General features: G+C 36.4%; 1 protein-coding gene across 1 annotated transcript; it reads left to right on the top strand.

The window, feature by feature from the left end:
• Nucleotides 1-194: 194 nt before the first annotated feature.
• Nucleotides 195-13,354, top strand: LOC125257934 (calponin homology domain-containing protein DDB_G0272472-like). Its single transcript, XM_048174657.1, is given in 8 exon segments — nucleotides 195-421; nucleotides 1,913-2,556; nucleotides 7,608-7,649; nucleotides 7,933-8,643; nucleotides 10,058-10,096; nucleotides 10,225-10,878; nucleotides 11,206-11,255; nucleotides 11,257-13,354. Coding segments are annotated over 7 exon segments (3,618 nt in total). The 5' UTR covers nucleotides 195-421; nucleotides 1,913-2,285; the 3' UTR covers nucleotides 13,108-13,354.
• Nucleotides 13,355-15,139: the final 1,785 nt, after the last annotated feature.

Raw genomic sequence — 15,139 nt, 5'->3', positions numbered from 1 at the left:
GTCTCATGCACAATTTAAGAATTTAGGAAAATCACAAACTAGCTTGCTTTGTCAGAATTACATGTGAATAGTGTTTTTTAAGTTTCATTTCAGCTGTGTGATCAAGTTTATTTAACCAGAAAAGATTACTATTAAAGCCACTGCATTTTTCCATGCTGTTCAGATATGACACCGGCAGTGGTGACACTGCACTGAGAAGGGAAGTATCAGGAAGTTGTATGGAATGTACGCCAAAGAACAAGTACATCCAGTTTGAGCTGTTATGAGTGCAAAACCTTTGATTTAACACAAGCAATCACGCTTACAGTAATGCTAAGACGACTGAAAAACATTTTATTTCTTAATGTCTGAAGTGCTGCTCTGTAGAGAAGTGACAATTGTGTGAAGATGGCCTGCTGTAGCGAATTATCCAGACAACCTGGTGAGTCTGTTCATAAGTTTTCAAAATACTGGAAGGTTTGTTGAGGATCTGTGCCACTGGCAGTACTTTGAAAGTACATACTTGAGGCCTGAAATAATGGACAGTTCATATTGCAGTAATACATTTCTGTAAAAAAACATTATGTACAGTGATTTTATTTATTTATGTATTTATTTTTAACAGAAGAAGGTCAGGGCAGTTTATCATTATGCCACAGAAGAGGAAATATATGTCGATCTCCGCACAGCGAGATTTGCATTTAAACAAAATATGTGTAGTACAAGAAGAACTTCAAGACATGATATTAAAGAAACTGCTGTTACTCATTTTAAAAACTGAACATATTTTTACAAGACATTCTTTGGGTCGTACTGGTTCTTTGACAATGCATAAACATAATCCTTGTTTTAAGAGTCTTAAAGCAATAGTCATGTTACCAACTTCAATCATTACTGTGTTTGTGTCTCTCAATTAGGCCAGATTTTGAAAATCACACATCTACTCTTAATGTTAATTAATTAACAGAACTGTTAATACTTTTTTTCACATAGTATAGTATATCTACATAGTTTACTGACAGTATACTTCAAAGTGTACTTTTTATAAACTAAAAATGTGCTACAAGTATTTAACTAGTAAATTGTCAGTATACCTATAAGTTCACTTGTAGTACTGTTGCCTTATAAATGAAAAACAGTTGTAAACTAGTTATGTCCTCAAAGTTTGCTATTGCACTTAAAGTATGCTTAGTTTTATACACTAAAAAGTGGGACAATTTAGTCCCAAGTAGTATTAGAACATTTAAAAGTATACTACTAGTACATTGATATTAGGATACTAACTACATAACCTATACTTACTTGACACGTTACTTAAATGGATAGTTCACCCCAAAATTAAAATTATGTCATTATTTACTCAACCTCCCGTTCTTCAAAATATCTTCTTCTACAGCAGAGGAAAGAAACTTGATGAGAAAACTTTTATTTTGGGGTGAACTCTCTCTTTAAGAATATTAAATAAAATGAATTTGAAGTATACTTATTTTTTGTAAGGAACTGTCAGATGTGTGTGTTGTTAATGCAGTTGATCCACATTTTTCAACTTGCATCTTACGGTTGTACACTTACCTGTAAATGTTACAATAAATGTTAGTATTTCCATTTGTATAAAGGATCGTCTTGACAGCAAGCGAGTCTCTTTAACTTCGCAGACTTCACTGAACGAGTGCTGGTACATGCATGTGCATCAAATAGACAGAGTAGATAGTGCAATAATTCAAACCTCATTCTTCAATATTTTGCTAATATTTGCATCCAAAAATGTAATCACTTCAAATGTCCAATTACAGCAGCAATACTGACAGAAAGAGATTTTTCAGTAAACCACTGAAAGATTATGTACCGAACTGTCATTTTTTGTGCACTGTTACACCCCTAGAAACTGCAGCATTACCATGTGCTTACATAAAACCTGTTTGTGTAATTTCAGTGTCTCTGCTAGAAGAGGAGGTGAGAATAGTGCTGCTGGGGACAAACGCAGATGTTAAAGCCTCCTGTGGAAACACAATCCTGAGACAAAAGGTGTTCTCAGAGTCACTGCTCCCCTGCAGTTTGTTTGAGAGTCATGATGGGATGGTGCTGGAGAGACGTGTGGTCGTGATCAACACCCCTGACCTGCTTGATCTCATTCTCTCTCCTGAGGAACACGACATGAGAAGGTTGTTTTATTTGGCTTACCCTGGACCTCATGCCCTACTCCTGGTCCTCAAGCCTGGAACATTTACAGATCTAGAGCGAGGTGTCCTTAAGCTCATTAACAGCATTTTTGGTGCAGGTGCATCTGAGTATGTGATTGTCATTTCATGCATGAGGAGCAGATGGAGTATAGGAGCAATGAAGACTCTGACAATGTCAGCAGAGCCATTGAGTCTCTCCAAAAGGCCTGCAGACAACCACATCATCATCTACAGAAGAATGGAGACCAATTAGAGGTGCAGACACTCATGGAGAGCATTGAGAAGATGGTGGAGGAAAATGGAGGCCATCATTTAAAGATTTCTGAAGATTCAAAACCAGCTGAGAAAAAAGAGACAATCAGAGACAATCATCAAAGATCAAATACGCTTCCTCTAGGTAAATCTTTAAAATTATGATCTGTAAAGGAACGTCTTCCCTGCTCTTTTGATCACATCCATCAAATTGGACTAAACTTTGATTTGTAAAATGTTTGACTTAACTAAGTGTTTTAATGCCGTCAAGGATATCACGATCTTTGAAGGGCTTAGTTCACACTAAGAATGATAACTATAAAGAGAACTATCATCTATCCTATTATCTATTAACCATGACCAAAGCACTATAGCCTTCTGTTCATTATAAGCATGCTGGAGTTATGACATTAGGCGTGTCTCAGCTTGATGTGCGGTGTCACGCAGATAGATTACCATCTGACCTGAAGCAGTGCATGCTGGTTTGGAATTTTGCTTGACTTGAGAAAGTCCCCCTGCCCCAACAATAAACCCCTGGCAATAAGAAAATACAATTCAAATATAATAATAAAATGGAAAAATAAATACAGGCAAATTATATAAAAGAGTATATAAACATATACTCTATACCAGTGGTCACCAACCTTTTTAAGCCCAAGATCCCTGACCTCGACCTTTTTGAAAGACAAGATCTACTTGATAGAAAAAGACAACCCAGATTGTATTTTGTATTTTTTTTCGTGGTCAGTGTAGATTCTGATTTATTTATTTATTTTTACAAGCAAATTGGCCGATTCTGATACTGGTTGCAGATATTTATTATTAATATAATAAACAAAAATACATTTCAAATTAGAGGGAACCACTGATTTTAATCACAATCCAAACAAACAAAGAATAATTTTTAATTTCAAGATTTAAAGCAAAAACAGATTGATCTGACTTAATCTTTGTGAAATTATAAATGCTACACACACAAAAAAGCATGAAACAAAAACAGCAGACTGAATGAGACGCAGATTCACTCTCTGACAGCAGGTGGCGCTTATGGAGCAGCAGTGATACAGCGTTTCATTGGTTACCGCTGTAAACAAAGCTGAAATGCGCTAATAATGAGCTACTTTATTCGGAGGTAAGAGGAAAATAAAATGCCATTGCCATCGAAATCTTCCTGAAGACTGATCTCCTTTTCGAGATGAATTCATAATCCCTCACCCCCAATTCAATATTTATATTTTCTTCCTATATTTCGAGCATTGTGAACAGTGAGCTGCTCTGCCTGCTACAGAATTTTCTCCTCTTCGCGTCCGTCTTCAGCGCCTCTGGCCTCTTGTTAACGGCCGTTTACAGACTCAGACATAATGTGGGCTATTTACCTTTATCTGTCTGTTCCAGTAGCTCCATTAACATAAAAATGAATACAAAAATACAGTACAAAGACTGGAGAAATGTAATGTATTTTTGTACTCATATTTCTGTTATTTTCGCGAGCTACTGGAACAGTGATAAAGATCGACGGGTTGGCGACCACTGCTCTATACCTTCACACATCCAGAGTCTCTTCAATATCTCCTTCTTTAACAAAGTCCAAATAAATCCTCCCAGTTATCATAACATTGAGAATCTTTTTTCCTAATTACAGACTTTTAACTTTTTTTAAGAGCCAATATATATATTACGTTTTTCAGCCATAATCCAAGAGAAGGGCAGCTAACATTTTTCCAACATTGGGCAATAGAACGCCTGACTTGTAGTAGACATAAGTCCATCACATTTCTTTCTTTAACCCTTTAACGCGTACGATCACACCGGTGTGATCAGTCTTGGCTGGTCCCAGGAGCGTAGAATCACACCGGTGTGATTAGAACGTTCAGCGCATCACGTGATCAACTGCCAAATTCAAATGTGCGTGCACGCTTTGGCTGGCGCTAAACCAGAGACGGACACGCGCAGCACTTTTTATATATTACATATATGCAGTGTTTTCAACCAAATAATGATTATTATTATTATTATTTTAGGTTTCAGACATTTAAATACACATGATCACTAACAAAACAATATATTTAGTGTTTGTAAAATACACAATGACGTCTATAGAAGCGGAAATAACAACCCTTTCCATTATAATTAGACAACACGTTTTATTCATATCAGATACACACTGTGAAAGTACCTTTAAAGCTTACTCTATTCTTCCCCAGTTCACCGACTCACGTACTTTCATGTATTTCGGGAGAAGTGGATGAATTCACGGGTTGTAAATCCAATAGATCCGATTCTCTGTGCGGCGCAAACTAACATGGCGGCGCCCTTCGCGCATGCAGCTCAACTAACATGATCAATATAAAGGTGTTTAAACAGCAAAACACATCCACTTGCACATATTTGGCAATCAGAATATTAGATATTTCATGCTATAGTTAACAAATTTGTGAATATTTTGAATAAAATAGGAAAATTTAAATGAAAGCAGATCATCATTCATACAGTGCTGCGGTGTGTCATGTAACAAGCGATGACGCGTCACCATGGAAACCATAAAGTGATACATTCTAAATAACGGTCGCCTTAAAAAACTCACGCTGGGGGGTCAGCCAGAATATTTTAAACTTACGTGCGAAAGGGTTAAAATAATCGCTACAATAAGCTCCCTCAAATTCAATTCCTCTAATTATGAATCTAAGTGTCAGAAGAGAGAACTAGATGGATGACGCTGTCCCTGTCTGTAATGGGAAGAATAAATGTGATTAAAATGAACATATTACCAAAATTATTATATATTTTTTCAGTTGTTACCACAATTTATTTCAAAGAGTAAGGAAGCTTCTTTCTAATTTTGTTTGGAGTAACAGGAAGCCAAGACTTTCTCTGTTGTACCTGCCTTATGAAATGGAAAGGCTACATCATTGGCATCCTTCTGTCTCAAAAGACAATGGAAACCATGCCTATGGGTTTCTAGACATTTGTTGAGTAACAGCACCTGCTGTTACTGTAAAGTTCAATTCTTGACATGTTCTATTGCAAATGCTGCAAGTGAAGCTTATTACTGGCTCTGTGGATGGTCTGTTCTCTGTCGTCTCCAGTCTCTCCTCACTTCTCACTGGTGTTCTCTTCTATTTTCACTGATTTCAATGGCTAATTGATGGCAAGCTTCCACCTAGTGCTAGTCTTTCAAATCACCTGGGTTGATGTTTCATGACTTTAAGTCTTGTTTACAAACATCTTTGTAGCAAAGTTTAGGCCTTCCTACTGGCCTAGAGCCAGGCGCAAGTTCCCCATACAGCAGGTTTTTAGGGATATGGCCAGCAGAGAGAAGAAAATGCCAAATACACCAAAAAATTTGGTGCCAGGACACATCCTTGTTTCACGTCACTCCGGATTAGGAAGTGCTCAGAAAATGTGCCATCATACTGGACGGTGCCCTGCATGTTTTCATGGAAGGATACAACCATCCTCAAGAGCTTGGGAGGGCATCCAATCCTTTGAAGTAAGATGAAAAGTTAATTCCTGACATAGTCAAATACCTTTGTAAGATCAATGAAGGTAATGTAAAGTGACTGCCTTTGCTCTCGGCACTTCTCCTGCATTTGCCTTAATGAGAAGATCATGTCAGTTGTTGATCTCCCTACTCTGAATTCACACTGAGCTTCAAGATATACACTTTCTGCAAGTGGTTTCAACCTGTTGAGAACTACAAGAGCAAAGGCTTTCCCAACAATACTGAGAAGGGATTTCCCTCGATAATTGTTACAATCATTGCGATTCACTTTATTCTTGTAAAGGTTATTTGCATCACGCACGTCCTGGGGCACTGTAACGGAAGTTCATGGAGATGGCTGAGGAGAATACCCTTTTTGCCAGCCTTGATGACTTCTGGAAGTATCCCTTCATTCCTGGGTGAAAACTTCTGAAAAAACCTTTGACCCACTAGTAATGACTGAAGAATTATCAAATCCTTCAGAAGGAATTACTAATTATTTGGATCAGGATTCTTAAGTAAGAAACATGATAACTCTCTAGTAACTACAGAGGTCATTGTAAACTTCAGTCATTACTAGTGTGTTACCATGACCTTCATCTTAGCACTTATTGGCTCGTAATCATAGGGTAACCACTTTTGGTGCTATGTAGAACCATATCTTTAAAGGTGCTCTACAGCACCTTTGTCAAATGGTTCTATGTAGAACCCATAAGAGGTGCCATATCGCATTTTATTTCTTCAACAAATATGGTGCTATACTGCACCAACAGTGGTTATTTTGCTCGTAAAGAACCTGGCAGTGGTTCTATATAGCACCTTAACCACCCAAAAGAACCACCGAAGAAGCACTGAAGAACCATACAGGGGATTAAAAGGTTCTGTATGCGCTAGTGGTGCTATATAGCATCTCTGTCATCCCAAAGAACCGGTGAAGAAACACTGAAGAACCGCTGAAGCACCAAGATTTGGTGCTATACACAGTGGTTCCCTTATGATTACAAGCCAAAGAACCACTTTTAGTACTATATAGCAGTGTTATCCAATGAGACTGCAATAGTCTCCCTTCCATTGGAGGCAGCCCGTAGCTGGGATTATATCTCGTACCCCCGTGTTGTTTCTGTCACTGCAAACAGCAGTGTCTGAGTGACCTCTCCAGGGTGCAGGCCTAGGCAAGATATAAAGTGTCCCTGAGATGCCCAGTCGCCATCCGTTGGAACTCCTCCGCCCTGGACAATGACTGCAAAGACTGCAGTGTTGTTCATTCACCCATTGGTGAACCCAGTAAACACCACCATGTGGTTTAGCCCACCAGCTGAAGCAGTCTAACAGGGTGTGGTGCTTAGAGCCAACACGTGAGAGATAATTAATTAATTAGTTAATCAGTTAATAATCCTGACCCGCCATCCCCCTACCCCTCCCCCGACCCGAAAATATTTGTCTATCTGTCTATCTATCTATCTATCTATCTATCTATCTATCTATATATATATCTTATCTATCTATCTATCTATCTATCTATCTATCTATCTATCTGTTTCTTTATAACATCCCATGCCTTATTTGAAGTTCCTAATATTGAGAGTACTGTGAACATTCTGTCATTTATCTGTTTATAATCAAATAATATCTAATGATATGTTTTGTACATATAAAAGTTCACTTACGTTAATGTTATACTCAACATATCTTATTATGGGTGATTTTATTTTCAGAAACCAAAGCAAGGGGAAGTAAAAAATTTGATCATCCTAACAGTAAGTAGATTAAGTTATATATTTTACCAAATAGATACTATATAAATATTACTGCATATTATATTTATTGTTATTATATCTAGTGAATTGTTTGTTTAGGTTTTACATTTATTGTGGAATCTAGTTAGGAATCATTTATTTATACGTGAATTACATCCAAGCCATTTCTCATTTCATATTCAGCCAGAACATTCAAACATGTTTAAATTGTCAGTATGATTACTGTAGTGTTGGTGCAGGTTCTTAGGTTTTTTTCTTTACAGTATCTTGGTTTGTGTTTCAGTGTGTGATCTGAGGATTGTTCTTCTGGGGAAGAATGATTCAGAAAACCACAAAGTTAGAAACCTAATCTTGGGAATAGATGTGAGTGACAGTGAAGAACTGGCAGCTTTACTAAAGCACAAAGTGCTGTTCAGTCGAACAGTGAAGGACAGACATGTGACCATCATCAACAGTCCACGGCTTCTCCAGACAAACATCTCAGATCATCAGATCACACAGACAGTGAGAGAGTGTGTGAATCTGTCTGATCCAGGACCTCATGTCTTTATACTCGTACTGCAGCACAATGACTTCACTGAGGAGGACATGACAAGAGTCAAACACGTGCTGAAACTATTCAGCAAAGAGGCGATTAAACGCACTATAGTGATCACAACTGATGAAGAGACCGATGGCTCACAAATTAGTCCTATGGTAAAGAATACAAGTGTTCATCAGTTGATAAAGGAGTGTGATGGAGAACATCTGCAGCTTGATGAAACAAAACCAGAATTATGTTTTGAGATATACAAGAGGGTTGATAAAATACTTAAGGGAAACCAGGAAGACCATCTCACATGTGAGATACAAGAAGATGTGAAAGGAACACCAGTGGATGAAGAGCCTATCAGTTCAGCAAAAGAAACCAAGAAGAGTTCTAACCAAAAAGATGATGGAAAGCACAAAAAGATGAAAATAAAAATAAAGAGAAGAAGTGAAGGAAGACATTTTTGTAAGTTTTCAGAATTCGTTAGTTTCAGTTAAATACAAGGATGTTTTGTCTTTGTTAGAGATAGATGATATTATATCTGATAATATATGTTTAAACAGTGTCTAATCCCATTTGATTTGAGCAGCAATATAAGATATATTACAAGTAGAATTGTAATCCAGCTGATTAAATAATCTTTGCAGTTTGCACAGTCTGAGCAATACTTAATATTACTCGTACTTTGTTGACTGTGTTCAGGAATGTTGTGAATCATTACATGTATATAAATTGTTCAGAAAGTGCAAGACAATTTAAAAAAAACAAAATAAGAAAAGTCTGCACTCTAAAACATATTTATTCAGCAGCAGGAGATGAAATACAAACATTTTTCAATTAATTATATAGATTTTTTTTTTATTTTTATTAATTATAAATATATAGACAATTTAAAAAAAAAAAAACTCAAGGGACATGGACACTGGAGTAAGTATTTTTTAGTGGAACACATTATACAAGATTTGATGTAGTATAACTTATTTGTAAAAAACATTGCAATGCAAAACCTTTGCAATACATGATATACAGTTATGACGTGGAAAACAACCCTGTATGGTTTTTTTGTCCACATACTCAACATCTGATTTAATGATTATATTTGCCAAATTTTTATTATTATTATTATTTATTTATTTTTATTTATTTATTTTTTTTTAATCTCTTATAAGTAAACATCAGAGGATATCTGAAAACATCTTTCAAAGAATAATCCAAAAATGTTCTATTTGGGCAAAACCTTTTAATTGGGAGCCTCTTATTGTGCTTTTCTTCTTTGCAAGCATCAAGGTGTTCCCAAAAAAGACCTCTTAGAAATTGAAGATGTTGAAGACGAGGTGGAAAAACTTGATTCAATGGAATTTGTAGGTTCACCTCGTGGAAGTAAAACACAATGTTTTCCCAGGTTCACATTCATTTGTAGACCTTGTTGTCTCTGTAATCCATTGTGTCTTGTTTGACTTGCAAAGTTTAAAAGTGGTCAAGTCCTCTCAAAATTTCTTGAGTTGTTCCTGGATGTTAGTTTGTAGTTCATCTAATTTGTCTTTGTTGTACATGTTTTCAGTTTATTTCTCCAGTCCAGAACAGAAGTTTTTATAGATGATAATTCCTTAGAAGCAGGTTCTACAGTCAATAACATTAAGTCGAGCGAAGAATGGTTTAATATCTTACATCAACTTTGACAAAATTCAGTGTTTTCTTTACCAATGGTAGGAGCTTTTTCATTTCAAAGAAATGAACACTTTTAATAAAGGTCCTCAGTGGTCACTTAAAGATCCCAACTGTTACACTTGTGGAGTAGGAATGGCAATATGCAGTGTAAACATTATTTTTTTGTAAAATGTTTACATTCATTCTTTTCATTTATTTATTCATTTTGCAGTTGATGCAAGAAAGCAATCTCCAAAATGGATTCGCCAATGTAAGTTATTAATTAAATCACAGCTAGCTATATATTTTAATGGTGCTTTAAAGTGATTGGTGTTAAGACATACCAAATGATGTACCAAAGCTTGAACTAAGTATAATGTCCCTTAATATGTTTTTCAGTGTCACTGAATTTCTCTGGAAAACAGAGTCTAAATCTGGTGCTGTGTGGAAGCGATACAACACTTAAGGACTCCGTGTCAAAACTTTTACGAGGGAAAATTCTAAAGCCTTTACATGAAAGAGCAAGCAGTGAAGAGTGTGTGAAGAGAGAGGAGAAGATTCATGGATGTCTGATCAGTCTGGTGAAGCTTCCAGCTCTCAATCGGCTCTCAGAGGAGGAAGTGATGCGTCAGACTCTCAACTGTGTGTCTCTCTGTGATCCTGGAGTTCATGCTTTCCTTCTTGTTGTTCCTATTGGTCCACATACTGATGAAGACAAAGCAGAAATAGAGAAGATCCAAAAAATATTTGACTCCAGGGAGCATTTTATTGTTCTTTTCACAACTGAGCTTACTGTTGAAGAAATTGCGTTTGATTTTCTCAAATCCACAGAAAGTCAGAGCTTGATCAGATTCTATGGGGGTCAATGCAGTGTGTTGGGATTAAAGGAATCTAAAAACTCAGGACAGATCCCAGATCTACTGGATTACATAAAGAAGATGAAGACGGAACCCTATTCACTTCAGAAGCATACGGAAGCTCAAGAGAACCGATTCAGACATGGAACAGAAGAAAGACTGAGTGAAAACAAAGAACAAAAGAATCAGCCAGAGGGTGAGTGATTTTTTATTATTATAATGTGCATCTTCATAATAATGAGTTCCTCCATTTTATAGTTTTATTTCAATAACAAAAGGTAACAAAATCAATTAGATTTAATAATAGATACAGTAACAGATACTGTAACTCACAATAAATAACAGTAACACATTGCAATTTTATATTAGTATTTTAGTGTACATTCATTATCATACATATTACGGTTAATGGGACAGATTATCAACTAAAAAAGACTTAATGTTCATAATTTGACAACAGACTAGAAACTCTAAACTTAAACCTGCATGGTGTTATTATATGAATTCTACCAACATTTTCCAGATGCTGAAGCTGAACCAGATGATGATGAGTGTCTGAGGATTGTGCTAATTCGGTAGGACAGGAAGTGGAAAGAGTGCAACAGGAAACACTATTCTGGGAAGAAATGAGTTTCAGAGCCAATTAAACGCAGATTCAGTGACGACTGTTTGTAAGAAGGGAGTTGGTGAAGTTGATGGTCGATCAGTAGCTGTTGTTGATACTCCAGGTCTCTTTGATACAACACTGTCAAATGATCAAGTGATGGAAGAAATAATGAAATGTGTTTCACTATTGTCACCTGGACCTCATGTGTTTGTCATTGTGTTGAGTTTGGGAAGATTCACCAAGGAGGAAAATGATACTATGCTACTGATAAAGAAGATCTTTGAACTGAAAGCTTCTCAGTTCAGCATTGTTCTGTTCACTAGAGGAGATGAACTTGAGAACGAGTTTATTGAAGATTACGTGAAGAGAAATACCTCTGCAGAACTGAAGAAACTGATCAGAGATTGTGGAAACAGATTCCTGGTTTTCAATAACAGAGAAAAACAAGACAGATCTCAAGTGACTCAATTGCTAAACATGATAGAAGAGCTGAAAAATACTAATAAGGGTCGATACTTCACTAACAGCATGTTTGAGGAGGCAGAGATGAGCATTAAAAGAAGAATGGAGGAAATACTGAAAGACAAAGAGACAGAAATTCAGACTCAGAAGGATGAATTAAAAGCCAAATATGACAGAGTAGTGAAAGACATGATAAGTAGATTTGAGGAAGAAAAACAAAGAGCAGAGGAGGAAATACTGAAAATGGAGAATCAATTCACAGAAAAGGGGGAAAAACTCAAACAAGAGTTTGAAGAAAAAGAGAAAACAGAACAGAAAAAACGAGAGATTGAAAACCAGAAACGATCAGAAGAGGAAAAACAGCAAAGAGCTGAATATTATCAGAAAATAGAAGAGATTAAGAGAGAGATTGAAAATCAGAGATCACAGTATGAAAAACAGCAAAAAGAAAGAGAAGAAGAAGATAGAAAGAGAGAAGAGAAATACAGACAAGATCTAGAAAAGATGAAATTTGAACAAGAACGCATTATAGCAGAATTACGAATTAATCAAGAGGAAGAAACTAAGAGAGAAACTGAGGAGAAAAGGAGGCATGAAGAAGAAGAGGAGGAGAGAAGAAGATGGAAAATAAAAATAAAAGAGGCTGAAAATGACAGAAAAGAAATTCAAGAGGAAATTAAACAACAGCAGAGAGAATGGGAGGACGAAAAGAAACGACAGATGAGAGAACGAGAGGAAGAAGAAAGAAAGAGAAAAGAGAAACACGAGGAACAACTGAGAGAAAAACAAGAAGAACTGCAGAAAATGAGAAAAAGATTTGAAAGAGAGAGAGAAGAAGAAAGACAGAAGATAGAGGAGGAGCGACATAAACAGAGAAGAGAGAAAGAAGAAAAAGAGAAAGAATATGAGGAAAAGAGACATGAAATGAAAAGACATTATGAACGACTGGAAGAGGAGAGAAAACAGGAGTGGGAGAGAAGAAAACGAGAAGATGATGAGAGACGAGAAGAAGAGAGAAAGAGATGGAAGAAAATGATTGAAGATCTGAAACAAGAGCGAGAAGAAGAGATCAAGAGAAGAAAAAGAGAGAGGGAGAGGAAAGAAAGAGAACAGACAGAACGAGAGAAATTAAAACAGGCATATGAAGAAGAAATAAAAGACATGAAGAAGAAACATGAAGATGAAGCCAGAAAACAAGCAGAAGAATTTAATCTCAGAGAAAGAGAACAACAAAAACAAAATGAAATACTACAAAAACTCTATGAACACATGAAGAAAGAGAAAGGAGAAGAAATAAAAGAGCTACAAAAACAGGTTGAAGAGCTGAGGAATAAACCCAACTGTGTCATTCTGTGATATTTCTGAACATTTAAATATAATAATATTAATGAGTAAGCTTTGATTTCAGTCATTTCTTTGAACTGGATTCTATTTGATTACTTTGACTGTTGCGATCCCATCGGACTTGTGATAGCTGCCTGAATCGTAACAAAGCACTGTTCGCCAGAGGGTAACTGGTCCCCCGACTAAGCCTGGTTTCTCCCCATTTTTTTTTTTTTCTTTCCATTTTAACACTTGTTTGCCACCTGATGTCACCTGTTGGAGTTTGGGTTCCTTGCCGATGTCGCCTTTGGCTTGCTTAGTTGGGGACATTTGACGTTTGATATTCAACAATGCTTTAGTCTGCTTGCATTGACACCATTTTCTTTAAAAGCTGCTGTGCAGCCAAAATTATATACCAGTTATCACTGTAAAGCTGCTTTGACACAATCTGCATCGTAAAAAGTACTATATAAATAAAGGTGACTTGACTTAGATCTAACTGGACTGAGGTCCAAAAATTGAAAAATCACAGCCTTATTTTCACACAAAATTAATCATCCTCTTTAGTGTTATTTGATCATTATGATATTTTTCTGAACCATTGTACATTGCCAATTTCATATTGCATGACTATTAATACAGAATCAATAAAAGCATAATTATTATTATACATTAAATATTGCAACATTATTTTCCTTCGATTTTATGCTCCACTACATCATCTTGTGTTAAAGTGAAAGACTGCTAATCTTGGTGTGTATCAGTCACTGCTGTCCTCTTCCTCTGCCTATGCTTTTTATTTTAGACGAAGTTTATTATTTGTCACTCATGCTAGCAGCATGATTTGCGAAGATCATCTCTGCTGAGAGTCATGGCGTCAGCAACGCACCACATGTACCTTTGACTGAAGTCTTCATTGTGCATTCTGGCCTATTGACTTGGTCAAGCTGTGTTTCCTGAAAGCTATATGGTGGAGAATGCGGGCATCTTTTAACCCTCTGGAGTCTGAGGCTGATTTGGGGCTTGGAGAAGTTTGACATGCCCTGACATTTGTGCTTTTTTCAGTTGTTCATAAACATAAATGACAAAAGTGTCATTACACTGTATTCAGCACAAACTAGGCTACAATAATATGTGAGGAACATGTATGTACATGTTTGTGTTTTTGAAGTAATATTTATTGAATAATGTTTATGCAGCCGGAGGGCACTCTCTGTGGTTATTGAAAAAACAAAAAACTTTAGGCCACAAATTCATATAAAGAAGAAAAGAAACTAGGAACTAACGGCATGTCTTCTAGAGATCGCTAACCAAGGCTTTAACATCCAAATAAACACTTTTCAAGACAATAAATACACGATTGAGACAATGAATGCATGTATTGCCTCTGAATTTGCGTCTGAATAGTGCTGGCTCCGTGGGCGTGGCCGCATTAGCGGGTAATGAGCTGAATCACAGACTTCTGACATGGCTCTCTTTTCATACAGATTACATAAACACAGAATGTTTGTTTTCGATTTGACTTGCATGATTTAAAACCTGACATTTCAACGTTTCTTTAGACGTAAGTGTCATTTTTTTGTCATTAGTATTCATAAGTTACAGTTCATTTTCTGAGAACTATAAGATTGGACTTCGTTCAGAGGGAGAGGAGAAATCACGCATCATGTTAGTTTTCTTTATTTTACAAAAAGCACAACATTGTGTTTTTACTCTGAGTGTACACAAATAAAAGAAGACATTCTATAGTTTCAATTAATATATTACTTATGTCTCTATGACAAGAAATGACGGAGTATTTTAAGTCTGTTTTGCTGCAATGTGAAAAAAATCCTGCAAAACGCGCCGGCGCGTTTTCAGACCTCAGGGAGTTAATGATCAACCAGGACTATATTTACTGTTTAAAAATCTGCTAATCCAACAAAACCAAACAAGCAAAAGAGAAAGCAGTGAAGCCACTGAAGGTCATGATCAATGTCTTTGTATTTCATGAAGGCCTGTATCATCTCAAGAGATTTTATTGAGCCTGGTCTCATTAGAAAAACGTACCTGTGGGAACGTTTTC

Source organism: Megalobrama amblycephala, linkage group LG22 (assembly GCF_018812025.1).
Source record: "Megalobrama amblycephala isolate DHTTF-2021 linkage group LG22, ASM1881202v1, whole genome shotgun sequence".
Classification (NCBI taxonomy): Eukaryota; Metazoa; Chordata; class Actinopteri; order Cypriniformes; family Xenocyprididae; genus Megalobrama; species Megalobrama amblycephala.
This window is presented reverse-complemented; position numbering and strand designations above follow the sequence as displayed.